Source organism: Aulonocara stuartgranti (genome assembly GCF_965226115.1).
Source record: "Aulonocara stuartgranti genome assembly, chromosome: 15".
Taxonomy (NCBI): Eukaryota; Metazoa; Chordata; class Actinopteri; order Cichliformes; family Cichlidae; genus Aulonocara; species Aulonocara stuartgranti.
In genome coordinates, this window is record NC_138951.1 from 29167069 (window position 1) to 29181334 (window position 14266).

Here is a 14266-nt window from a genome sequence, read left to right on the forward strand (position 1 = left end):
TGAGGGAGATGATCTTTTCTGAAGAGGGAAGAGGTTTGGAGCTGAAAATGAGAATACCCGGTACAGGCAGTGTCAGGAATCTGCATTACTAAAAAATGCTGATCACCAGCAAATGTATGCAAGACTGGTTGAAAGTGGTCTCCAGCTGCTGCTTGTGAAGTTGACTTTGTGATTTCGTTGCCCTTGTTAAAGCATCTGACACAATATTGACGATGAGCCACAGCAGAGTGAGTGATTGAGTTCTTTTATTCTGTTACAGCTTGAGTCCTCGAAGAGTGTCAGAGACCGTGACTCTGTGAATATTATTACTATTCTTAATTTCTGTCAAACACTTTCTCTTGTGTATGGTATCAGAGATGAGTGTAATTAAATGTGTGCACTGTGCAGTCATCTTTATTTAAAAAAACAACAACAAAAAACACCCCTTTATTGCCAGCACTATTGAGACAGCTGAAAACTGTACTGGGTTGTTTAACATTATGTCAACACCGAGTTTCAGCTAAATTAAACAGGAAATGCTACATGTCTTTGTGGCACCTTGCAAACCAATGCACACATACTATAGGGAGACACTATCACAATATTTCACTTTGGTACTTCATTCTGTTCACATAATCTACTAAGTCTCCCAGAATTATACTCAGATCAGACGCGTTTGGGTCTACCAGTGCTACTTTTTGCACTTATTGCTAAGTTATGGCACTGGAAGGTCTGCTATCGTTCAAACGGCCCAAAAATTATGGGCCTGACATTCATAACAGCGTATGTTGTGTAGGTTAGATGTGGTCCCAAATGTCACAAGACATCTGAAATCACAAAGTTAACAGGAGGAGGTGGTGGTTGGGGTGTCAACATTCCATTAACCATTCCTCTCGCGGGAATGAAACATCGCGAAGTTTCCTGCTATGTAGTGTTTTGGTAGCAGCAAGGATCAGGCAATCGGAGTAGCAGCGAGCCGTGGAGGCAAGTCCAAGAAAGGTGGAGACTCCTGGGTAACGTCCTGCACTCAACTCTAGAAGCACTACCGAGAGACACAACCAGGGAGGCTGCTGCCGCTGCTGAAGCGAAGACGAATGGATATACCCCTCATCTGGCTTCTTTTTCATCAGTAACTCGACTAGAAAACTCTTGGCGGTTGGCCGTGCTCATCTACCTGGTTAGTAGTTAGCTAGCAGCGAGGCTGCTGGACGACAGAATCCCAGCATTTGATCGCGAGGCGCCGAGAAGGACAGGAATGGGTGAGTTTCCATGATGTGGCGCTTGTGTGTGTCTGTTTGTGTTCATACGTTAACGGCTTTTTATTTCCCCACCCAGCCCGCAATCGTAACCCAGACTGAGCTTCAAATTAAGGGTCTTAAGTCACGCTGTCAGCGTCCCCCCTCCCCCCTTTTTTATACCAGCAGGGAGTTAAAGTTAGCCAGCCTTGGAAGCTAGCCTAGCCAGCTAGCTGACTGCCTGGCTGGATAACGCCACCTCCATCCCACCAACGGATTTGGCTGTGGTTGTAGCTAATGTTACCAGGAGCTTCGAGTGAGCTCAAGTCCACACGGCCTCCGCGAAAACACTCACTGTGCTGAAAATAGCGTAGCAGCTCGGAATTCCCATTTTATTCCCACCCGGCAGAGGTAATTATCCAAACTGAGGATAGAAGTACGCAGACTGGAAACTTGTGACGTGAACCTGGCGTCTTTGGCTCTGAAAGGGTATTAATAACTTCCTTTTCTGACGTTTGCTCTAAGCCTGATGTGATTTGGAAGTTTTCCGTGGCATACTCTCCTTGACTTCCCACACCCTAATGCATGCCATCCTCCAGTTTCCTCTGCTTCGTCTTGCGTGATCGTACACCAGGGTCTTTTTTTTTTAAGGTGGACTCAATATGATAGAAAAAATGAAGTGGATTCTTCCAGACTTAAACAACTGTGTAACTGCAGCTTTTGATGTTGCACACATCTCTGTCAAGGAGAGTGTGGTGCTGCTGTTGTGACCGTCATGCTGCTTTTGCTGTCAGCATGCAAAGCAAACCTCTGATGTGTGTGTGTGTGTGTTTGTGTGTGTATGTGTACAGTGCAGACCTCCCCTGTTGTATCATCAGACTGCAGCTCTCTGTAGGCTGTGGTTAGTGTAGCGGTGTGCACTTGTTATCTCTGCGTGAAATTTTACTTATTTACTGTATGCTGTAAAACCGGTTTTAAGCTCAGGCTTTTGCAGCTTTGGGTGTCTGGGACTTTTTGGGATTTTCAAGTGACAGAGATGCTTAAAAAGACCCACAGCCACAGGGCTTTTAACTAGCTTAGAGTTACTGTGTCTGACTTTGCTATGCCTTTGATCAGGTAGCTCATTCATAGCTGCGTTTGAACATGTCCCAGCTATGTGAGTGAGCCCCCTCACTCACACTGTTTGCTTTCCCTTCTCTTAGTTTAGGCTACAAGCAGTCAGCCTCAAGGTGACAGATCTCCTGGTCTTTAACTTTTAGCTTTTTTATGACAAGAAAGAAAGGAAGATGGGTTGCCTGAGATGACAAAGAAAAAGCAGTCCCCAGATATCAGCATAGAACTTTTCATTACACACATAACTGGAGCAGCAGGATGTGAATACCACAGCAGAGCCTAAATCAGTCTGGACATGGGCCAAACTGTTTGATTTAATATTAAACCCAATCTCTGCTGGCCTCAGCCAGTATTTAACAGTCTGTCGTCAGTGTTGACCTCCCACCCTGGCGTTGGTGGCGTTGGGAACGATCATTTCTCTAGAGCCGTGTCTAGATATGTTGCTGTTTTTGTCAGCCTTTGAAAACATCTAAAGACAGATGTAAATGCTGTCACCTGTCAGCTGATATCTGTCACAAGTAAGGGATTAAGGTAGACTGGATCATTCATGGCCATATGGAGAGCATTGACTATCAGTGCTCTTTAACAACCAGCTTCTAATCCAGTGTTGGGGGTTTCTGATAGAACAAGCTCTCCTACATTGTGTTTAAATAGTCCTTTTTCAGTATGTGTCACTTTAACATCAATAGTTAGCATTGATGTAAGTAGGGCTGGGTATCGTCACTGATTTCTAGAATCGATTCAATTCCGATTCACAAGGTCCCGAATCGATTCGATCCACGAGTCGATTTAATTCGATTCGATTCGATTTAAATCTGGGAAATTTTGACAGTCAGAGATATAATTCAGATCAGGACATTTACATATTTTTGTATCTATAAAAAGGAAGCTGACACTCTCAAGACTTTATCCAAGGTGTGAGCATCACAGCAGATGCCTTTGTGTCAAAGTAGCTGAAGATAAAACACAGAAAAACATGTAGGTGATTTTCCTGGCCTGGGATTTTATAAAAATATTCTGCAGTACATCAAAAACGAAAGAAAACCATTAATTAATGAACATTACCTCTGACGTTACAGCGGTTTTATTAGAGACATGACTAAGCATTTTGCATTTTGAATAATTTTAAAAAGTTTCAATTTGTTCAGTATTGAACAGCAGAAATGAGGTTTTCTTTTCGGAAGAATGTAAAAGGGGAAAAAACAGCGGCCGACAGCGCTGTAAGCAACAGTAGACTTGTGTAACAAGCAAGCGAATAATGAAGAAAGCGAAACTGTTCGAGAGAGAGAGGGGGAGGGAGAGAGGGAGAGAGGGAGAGAGAGAGAGCTGCGCATCGCAATGGAAGCAAAACAGTAAAAGAGTGAATTCATGACGATGTTTATGTGAAGCGTTTGGATCTTCTTTTGCTGCTGATTCGGTCAATATTGTTTGGAGAGAGATCAAACTAACAGCTTTAGAATCAGCGCATAAAGGGCGTGAACACAAAGCGCGGACCCGGATCAGCGAGCTGTCGGCTTTCAGCCCCGACTGTGAGAAAGGCGACATCTAACTGATTCTGATCCGCGGGTCGCGCTGTGTGTTTAAGTCTATGTGCAGAATCCCTGTACCTGCTCTCATTTACTGTTTGGTGGTTCTTGAAATTTTGTGAGATGTCACCAGAGATTCTGGCATTTCGGACAAAATAAATTTATATTAAAAAATCGATTCAGGATTTTAATGAATCGATTTTACGTTATCCAAGCCAGAATCGATTTTAATCGATGAATCGATTATAAAAACCCACCCCTAGATGTAAGCCATCTCAGACTGCCGGGACCTGTTTGACACGCATACCTGCTGTTTGCTTATAAAGCTACTGGTTAAGTCCCTAGTAGAGCAGGACCTGTTTAAATATTAGCTTAAAATAGGGGTCCCACTGAAGGCGAGTTTGACTAGTTGACTGAAACTTAAACTCCATTTGTGTTTAATGTGTGTTAAGGCGTCAGTAAAACAACCTGTTAAGCTGTTAAATGGGGAGAGAATCCAGGCAGTGAGTGTCTTTTCTCCTAGCAGCACACTGCTCTTTGTATCAGCCACCTCTCAGATCAGGGGGGAAGGAATGCAGTTATGAGTTTCCTCCTTACTGATCGTGTGTGAGTGACTGAGTGAAGCACGCAGCCTGCCTGGCAGTCGGCTCGCTTGCGTGGCCTTGTGTACCCCCCAACACCCTTCGCTCCTTCCTTCCTTTCCCCCCTTTTCTCTCTCCCCTGTAACATCCTCCTCTCTGTCATCAGCTTATATAAGATCCCAAAGTCTTCACCTGCGCCGTGCAAGGCGAGTCAAACCAGTATAGCTCGTCTATTGATTGTGAGCTCACAGACAGGACATATGGTGGGAATTTGCTGCTCTTTGCATTTACGAATTTGATAGCTATGAGTGTAGTTGGGATATGTATATTTAGATTGAATAATATTTTTTCCCCAGCTGAGTTGAATCAGAATGCGCAATGACTAACCAGAGTTGCAGCAGAGGTGGACAGACACTTCACCTGGTCTGGGTTCTTTCCTCTTTTTTTTTTTTTTTTTTTTTTTTTTAAATTGTTCTCTTGGCACAAAGACAATAATCATTCTGACACATGCACATGTGAAAACTATTCAGTCTGTTTTGGCTTCTCTAAAATATACAGGTAACAGTTATCACCTATGTTAAGTTTGGAGGGTTAAGGGATGATTTTCCTTATGTATGTTTTAAAACCTTGTAATGAATGCTTGAAAAAGTATAATGAAGTCGTGTGGTTTAATTTCAGTTAATTAATTTAGTTCAACTTCAAAAATTTTTTTTATCCTGCAAGTCAGTACTTTTACTTGGTAAGCAAAAGGTCACTGGTTCTATTCCAGCCGGAGATGGAAATCCCCTTTGGGGTTGCGTAAGGAAGAACATCCGCCATAAAAACTCTGTCAAACAAAACATGCAGACAATACCTGCTGTGGCCAGTAGCTGCTCCTTCTTCTATAACTGGGAAGAGGTAAAGCAAAATGGACAGCTTCCTGATTGAATAGAAAACAAATATCCTATCTGTGTTAGCTCATGCCATCTGCAGTGTGTCATGGTACAGTTAAATGCAGTTTATCCTACAGCGCTAGACTGGATTTATGGAAGTATTATTGTCATGTGGAGCTTGCAGCAGATCTTCAGAGTAGAATTGTTACTGTTGCCATAGACTTGAGTTGGAATTCATTTGACTGTCTTGATTATGATATTTTCGGGCATTTGCTGATCTGTTCGTCCAATGAACACCACTTTGTTTACCTAATAAAATATTGGTGATGGTAATACAGCCAATCACAAGTCTTCAAACATAGGGAAGATGGTTAAATATAGGCCTAAATGACAGTTGGATGTATCAGTGTCTGGTTCTATAGGCAACCACTTTACAACCAGTAGTAATTGCTTCAGTCATTTTCCTGTGTTGAAGAACTTGAGCTCTGAACCCACCTACTGTGCTTTGCTGCATTTCATTGATATTGCACGGCTCCTGGTTGCTAAATCTGCATTGGTCTGTTCCTGTGTGAACACTCCTTGATAACTTCAGAACACTTCACTGGGGTATCTGGACGTTTAAAGAGCAACACTGGACTAGCTTACAGGACTACTAGTTACTCAGAGCTGACTTGCTGGGACTAAATACTTTAAATGATCAGGCCAGTAACAAAGCAGCCATTCAGTTAGTCCATCAAGAAGTGTTGCTCTTGTCTCTTGATATGAGAAGATTTAAATAGAAGATAGAAACTTAGACATTTTAAAAATTTCTTGTTAACTGCAGTAAAATTCAAGGCCTTTAGATCATCATTGGATTCAGTTTTAAGGTGTCAATATTAGGGCTGCACGATTAATCGTTAGAAAATCGCGATCTCGATTCATACTTATGTGTGATCTCATTTCCAAATGACAACGATTTAAAAAAAAAAAAAAAAAAAAAGAAAGGGGAAAAAAAGACGACGATTGTACCGCATTTTGATCCGGGACGTAATCTGCAAGAAAACAAGCGCTCACTCTTCCTGCTCAACAAATGACAAGGGCGGAGCCTTATACCACGTGATACAGAAGCTGTGCCGTGTGATGTTAAAATTAGCAGGGAAAAAACAACGGAGAACACGTCAGGGATGACGAGAAAGTGACAGGAGAAAATCCGTCCCGGTCAACCACCCAAACATCAATAACGGGAACCTTATACAGCGCTTCCCTATACCCGTCGAACTCCCGCAGGCACAAAGACATTACGGAGGCTATCACTTATCACCTGACCAAAGATATGGCTCCTATCAACACTGTGCAAAACGAGGGATTTAGGAAAATGATCAACACCCTAGACAAACGCTACACAGTGCCGTCCCACAACTATTTTTCTATTGTTGCACTACCTGCTCTATACACGCAGCGTCGAGCAACGGTGGAGACGGAATTTCAAGCAGTACAACATTTGGCAATGACAAAATGTGAGACATTTGTTGTTTTTATGTTTATTTATTGTTTTTATGTTCAGTTTCAACTGTTACGAAGTTGATGTGCAGTTAATAAGCGCAATAAATATTTATACTGGAAAAGAAAATCGTGAGAGAATCGGGATCTCAATTCTAAGCAAAAAAATCGTGATTCTCATTTTATGCAAAATCGTGCAGCCCTAGTCAATATCCATTAATGCCATTATGGTTGTCCTAAATTTGATCCTCTACATGGGACTGGAACTGAGCTTGGCATCTAGTGGCTATTGGCTCTGTAAACCCTGACCCACTTCAACACTTTGCTGTGCAGATGTACAATTTTTGCATTCCAGTATAACCTCTGAATACACATGACACACAAACAAGAAGCAGCTGTTTGAGTTAATATTCAGATTTTAAAAGAATACATGTTTGTTAATGCAAGTCTAGTTTTAGTGTCCAGCTGGATCAGTTGTTGTAGCAAATGACCCAAATACAGCGGAGCTACATTTGAATGAAGTGGAGTCGTTTCACGTATTAGTGAATATTTAAAGACCCAGATCAGAGCTGAATGCAGTGAATTATAAAGGGGACCTGCTGAGTCAGCGTTTCTTTTATATCGCAGTCCCAAACTCTGCCGTGTGCGTGTTTCCAAAGTGGATCAAGTCCTCAAACATAAGCCGTCTCCCTCTCTCACTAATGTCACAGCAGCAGCAAATATGTCAAGAATCCTTAAGTACCGCTCCACCACGCCTAGGTGTCATCACACTGTTACCGTCACTGTTACTGTTTTTTTTTTTTTTTTTTTTTTTTTAAATTTCTTTCCTAACATTATTTTTGCTAGTTTTTTCACACCCACATCAGAGACGGCTGACTTTGCTTTCCCTGTGTGGCCGTGCTCAGTAGTCAGTAGGGCAGCAGCATGGATGTGTGCATTGTATCCACTCAGAGATGTGGTTGCATCTCCATAGAAATGCCGTCTGTTGGCTGTGAGAGTGAGGCTCCGTGGGTCTGTTGTACAGCCAAGCAGCGTTAAGTGGTTTGTAAATGTTAATGTTTCCAGGCATTCCGTATCATGATCCATATCTATCAGAGACAAGAAAAGGCCTGAGGGAAAGGGGTTTATCACACATGTCCGTAAGCGCGGTGAGTCAGCAGCAGCTGGACCTGCTGTTTTGTCTTGGATTTACACCTGGCTTACCAAGTGCAGTCTGGCTCATTCAGACACATCCTGCTGCATTTACACACTTTGTTTTCACCCACCCAGATAACATACAGAATGCTGAGAGGTGGTGTGACAGTGTGCAGTTGCCCATATCAGTACACACATACAGTTTCCCACACGTAGACTATGCTCGTTGGTTGTCTGTTTTGGAGATGAAATGGATTTGTTTCTTATGGATTTTGATGTGCAGAATCCAAATACGACACTGGTATTGTGGTCACTTTGCAGGGCGTTTGGGATGGACACCCAATTAATGGAAACAGGTTAGGGTTATGGAAATGGTGGTTAAGAGGAGATGAACACTGTTATGAGCTGTGGCACCAAACAGGAGGTGCTCTCTGTCATCAGCTGGAGCTCCTCTGTTTTGACTATTCCTACCATTTAATTGCTGTGCTTCTGGGAGCTCTTGTCTCTCCGTTCCAGTTGTGCATTTAGAGCAAGACAGTAGAAGCACTCCTGCAGCAGGGATGTGGCTGCCGCTGGCCACATTATTGATGTATTCTAAAAACTTGAGGTGCTTTTACCCCCACCACTAGAGCAGGGCGATATGGCCAAAAATATTTATCACGATATATATTTGAAAATTTGCGATAACGATATAACTGACGATATAATTGATGCGAGACAAAATACAACTCCACAACATTACTAGCGCAAAAAGGCAACCTTCCATTTATTTTCACTTAAACAAGAAGCTGGTTTTTATGTACATTAAAGCTTTATAAAAATTTAACAGTGCAAATGCAAATTCCTTGCTGAAAGTTTAACCAAAAGGCATTTCCAGTAGAAATGGGCTGACATATCCTGAGCATAACCATGTATAATATCCACTGAAGTTAAAAAGAGGTGCTTTGCAACATTAAACTGCAGTGTGCAGTACGTATTTTTCGGACCATAAAGTGCACGGGATTATAAGGCACATTAAGCGAAACAAAGCAGTCAGATAAATCAAACTTTATTAAACTAATTCTTCTTGCTTCCTCCACTTCTGTACCATTGATTCATTAATGCTGTATTCTATCACAGCTGCTCTATTCCCATGTTGTTGCAGTATATTAATGACTAACCTCGTATTGTGGATGGATTATCTCAGTTGTTCTCCTGACTGAAGTTTGGTCCGTTTACAGCATCCTGCCATGCGATTGCATTTGTCTCTAACCATGAAGAACCTTCACGTTAACTTTTATCGAGTGGAAAAGTGTTAGTGTTCGTCCTCCAGCTTCACTGTTTATGTTATGCTAACATAGCTGTGTCGCTACCGATCAGGTAGCACATCATTATATACCAGCTAGCCCAACTTCAGTAACCCTATAAACGTCACTGCTGTTTAGTTTCCTGTCTTCATTTATGTTGGAAGTGATAGCAGAGCTGTACGTTTGATTTTTTTTCAGAAATCTCTATATCATGCTTAGGTAACTAGCGAAACTAGCGAGCTAACTTCCGCTAGCTTCCTGCTAACTTCTAACTCCGTTAAATGTAATACATTTTGTTTTCATGGATGCCTGGAAGTTAAACTTCATAGTTACACCTGGTAAAGCAGCAATGCTGATCGTTTTAATAAAGATGAAAGAATTTAGACAGTTTTTAACTCTCAGTGATGCTGCAGTGTTCATTTGACCTGAAGATTACGGAGTTTAGGACCCAGATTACTCCCAGATTTAAGAGCATCTTAGTCCGACAAATACGACAATAACGACGGCCGCTTGCATGTTCTGCAAAAAAAATGTGCTTTGCCGTGTATCTGACGGACAAACACCAAACCAGTTCCACATCACTGAAGTTGCACCATTTTTACAAACCAATTCTGGTTCATCTGTTTCACTCAACAATCGGCCATGTGCGTATGAAAACAAAGGCACTGCGCATGCGAGTTTTACTCATATTCTATCGCGATATTTCATTTTCCTATTGTTGCCTAACAGTATTACCGTGAACAGTATAATATGGCCCAGCCCTACCCACCACCACCACCATCGATACTGTGTTCACATTAGTTTGGTAAATGATTCAAACTAAGGTCCAGTTAATTTCACATCATTGATGCAGTAGGATAGCTGTGCACCAGTAACGGAGCCAATCTATTGTAGTCTGGTGTCACCTGGCCATGAAGGACTAGCAGACCTGCTGACCTACATCTACACAGCAATACAAAGATGGCGAGGCACCTGTAGGCCCGTCAGCTTCCTGCTTCGGTGCTGAAAGTTGTTTGTCAACGCCTAGCAAACAGTGAGTGTATGTTCAGATGTGCTGTATGGCAGAGCCCAGTTATGAGGTGTTATGAATATAAACTGTAAAGCAGTGTAGCTGTTTCTGGGGCAGAGGCCAGGACTAGAGAACTTGAGGATATGCCTTGTCTGTAGGGCTGCCATGATTAGTTGACTAGTCACGATTACGTCGACTATTAAAATCGTCGACGACCAATTTAATAGTTGATGCGCCGTTTGAAGCTTTGTAAGATCCTGAAAGACGCAGGAATAAGTAGTAGGATTTAAGAGTATAATAACGGACTGAAACAGAAGATGGCAGCACTGCATGTCCAGGGATGCCATCTGCCGTTAAACCCTGAAGAAGAAGAAGCAGTGTCCGGTTTCATAGCTGTGACCAGATTTAGCAGCCACATCCTTCGGAGGCTGCATTTGTAGGCGAATTACGTTACAGTGACACGGCGAAGCCTGTCCAAATTCAAAGACTCCCCCAAATGCGGCCGAAAAATGCGTCCTTCATTTCCCCAGATTTGAAGGATGGGTCGGTGTATCCGTTGTGGCCCAACCTGTCTCAGAGTTCATAGCGCGGCCCAGCCAATTCCAGTTTTCAACAATGGCGGCAGCTACTTAGTTTTAATATTACTCTTATTTCTCTTTCTGGGTCACAAAATAAACTTGTAACATATTTTCAGGCGAGAATGTAGCTGTGTAAACCTCAAATATCTGCTCGGTTTAGCAAGACATCACATATTTGCAAAAGTGCTCCGACGTTTTCGGAGAACCACCAGCTCGATAGCTAGAGGGTTCAAGGCCCACTAGAGCTGGCGAGAACAGCAAACTCCCGGGGCACATCATTTTCAAACCCCCCGCGGTCTTTCACTACTCAGGTTAAACATGATATATAAGTCACTCAGATAATTTAAAAATGTCAAAGGAGCTTGCAAAGAAAAGCGTCTGGACTTCTTTAAGTTGCTTGAAGACGTTTCACCTCTCATCCGAGAAGCTTCTTCAGTTCTAAGGTCAAATGGTGGAGAGTCCCAGATATAAACCTAGTGGGAGTGACCCCCCACGGAGGGACAAAAGGACCCCCTGATGATCCTCTAATCGCCTGAGCCAAGGTGGGGAAACTGGGCGTGGGTCCCAATCAGCCAGAGTTTCGGGTGTGTTCATTGTGAAACCTGGCCCCACCTTATCATGCGAATTCCTGAGGTCAGATGGCCCAGGATGTGAGTGGGCGTTAAGGCGTCTGGGAAGGGATCTCAAAACTGGATTATAGATGGCAGAGAGTTGGTGTCGTAAACCCCCGCCTCTGTTCAAAGATGGTCGCTCACAGTGGACATAGATGGCTTCTTTCACTCCTCTTTCAAACCATCTGTCCTCTCTGTCCAAAATGTGAACATTGGCATCCTCGAAAGAGTGTCCTTTATCCTTAAGATGCAGATGGACTGCTGAGTCTGGCTCAGGCGATTAGAGGATCATCAGTGGGTCCTTTTGTCCCCCCGTGGGGGGTCACTCCCATTTAGGGATGGGTACCGGTGTCCGGTGCCATGATGGCACCGGTTCTGACATAAACGGTAGTAACCAGACCGAAAAGCAGCGCACATTTCGGTGCTTTATTTCGGTGCTTTTTTTTCCTGAGCTGTGATACACTTTAGATTCTAGCCAATCATTTTACGTTTCCGAGGATAGTAGGCGGGGCCAGGTACGTACGTTCTGTTAGAGCAGAGCTACAGATTAAAAATGTCCAAGGCAAAGCGGTCAAAAGTCTGGCTGTACTTCACAGCAAAGTATGCAAACTCAGCAGCCTGCAACAAGTGCTTTAAGCTGATACTGTGATACTGTCAAAGGAGGTAACACCTTAAATCCGACGAAACACCTGGCGACGCATAGCGTTTTTTTTAAAAGCCCAGAAATGCGCCGTATTTGATAGCTTGCTGCGAGACCTCACACCGAGCACATCTACTGCGGGTGGGTTGCCTGTTATGCAACATCCCCCAAAAACACGAAGAGGAGAGTCCTGGCCCCTAGCCCTGCCAGTGTAGCAGAAATGATGACGGATGATGGTGGCAGCAGCAGCCGTTCTTCTCTGCGTGAATAGCTAATTTACGTTGAGTAGGCTAACCACGTTATTACATTAATGCATGTAAGGTGAACTAGCAAACATCATCATAGCTACATGCGGCTGTCCTCTTGTTTGATGGCAGATACTCCCTTCACCCTGGCTAAAAAGGCTAAAATGACCAAAGGAAAAAGTGGAAAACAGTTAAACATGAGAGGTTTAGGACAAAGTTTGTGTTTTTTCCATTGTTTAAGCACTGCTTCCAGCCAAGAGTGATACCATATATGCCCCATAGCTGCAGAAAAGGCTAACATTGTTATATTTTTACAAAAAACAGCTGAACATGAGAGGTTTTTGGACCAATTTTGTGTTCTCCATTCTTTAAGCACCGGTTTGAGCACCGTTTGAGCACCGGCACCGTTTCAAAAGTACCGATTTGGCACCGGTATCGGATAAAACCTAAACGATACCCATCCCTACTCCCATTAGGTTTATATCTGGGACTCTCCACCATTTGACCTTAGAACTGAAGAAGCTTCTCGGATGAGAGGTGAAACGTCTTCAAGCAACTTAAAGAAGTCCAGACGCTTTTCTTTGCAAGCTCCTTTGACTACGATGACCTGGATGACTGAGAACCTTCACAGACATAATTTAAAAATGTTATTGTTTGGCTTTTTTCAATGTTTTATTTGTTCCTCAGTAAATTGGTTTGGCTGAGATTAAAGTTACAGTTTTTACACAGCTGAATAAATGTCAAACAGAGAACTGATTAAACAGAAGTGTGAAATGGTAGAGAATTTACTCCAGTATCCTGTTGTTATATTTTACATTTGCATTTACAATCTGCAAATTTCATTAAAAGTTTAATAAACTATCATCTTGTCTTTATTTTTAGTTAGCACATACCTTAAACACTTCAAGCTGTAAGCTAATGATAGTTATATAAGAGCAGGCGCACGCTGGTGCGCTTTACGTCCAATGGATGCATGATCCGATTAGTCGACTAATCGCAAAAATAATCGGTGACTAGTCGACTATCAAAATATCGTTTGTGGCAGCCGTACTTGTCTGAAAGTTGCTGCTTGATCTGAGCTTGTCCAGCTTAGGCTATTAGGAGACTTTTCTTCACTTTCAGTTTTCAGGAAACTCTAACTTTCACCCTCAACGTTACTTCATAGGTTGCAGCTGTTTCAGCCTCAGTCTTGCTGCCCCGTGGCGTGACTCTAGTGACTAGGCAGGAAGTTTGCTGATGCCACGCACACACAGTACCTGTACGCCGTCTTTTAATGCGCCCATGCTTAACATATTTGGAAAGGCATTTCCTCCAAGGAACAAACCAAGAGGACTTTGTCCACTGCTACACCAACAACTAAACAAAAACGCATTCTAAAACAAAGAACCCCCCCCCCCCTCCCCCAGTCCCACACAGATCAACACAACCATCAAACATATTACAGGAATATATAGGGCTGTGCGATATGACCAAAATCTCATATCCCGATATTAAGACATCTATCGTCCGATAACGATATAAATCACAATGATGCAACATTTTCTGTAAATTCTGTGAATCTCAGGCAGTTCGACTTCTGTGAAGTGTTTCCAGCTGGGCGTCATAGACCTAGAGTCGAGTGTTTTAACTGATGCATGAAACTATACATTTTTAGACATAGGTTGTGACGGCTGCCGTTTTCTTTGTGAGTATTTATTATCATTATTATTATTATGTTTTAAGAAAAACATGACATCTTTAAGCCACCGGGAAATAGTAGGATATTTAACAGACTTCCAATGCAACAATATTAGACGTCTCGCTAATAGGGATGTGAAGGCTATAATATCCTTTTGTGTGGAATCAAGTGTAAGTGAGCGATCAGGAATCCCGACTACAGCAATCAGAGGACAAGGATGAAGAGTTACCCCAAGAACAGTTGACATAATAGCAAAATACCCTGTCCAGAAACCTTCTAGCTCAGGACACAGAAAAAAAC

General features: G+C 42.7%; 1 protein-coding gene across 3 annotated transcripts in view; it reads left to right on the top strand.

Annotated features, from left to right (window-relative positions):
• The first annotated feature begins 834 nt into the window (after nt 1–834).
• cd2ap (CD2-associated protein) overlaps nt 835–14266 on the top strand; it is a 107337-nt gene continuing 93905 nt past the window's right edge. Inside the window, exon 1 of one of the 3 annotated variants that reach the window (XM_082505325.1) lies at nt 835–1238. In XM_082505325.1, the coding sequence (XP_082361451.1) occupies nt 1235–1238 (4 nt within the window). In that variant the 5' untranslated portion in view covers nt 835–1234. The remainder of the gene's footprint in view (nt 1239–14266) is intronic. The other 2 variants (XM_082505324.1, XM_082505326.1) reach the window with 2 other exon arrangements.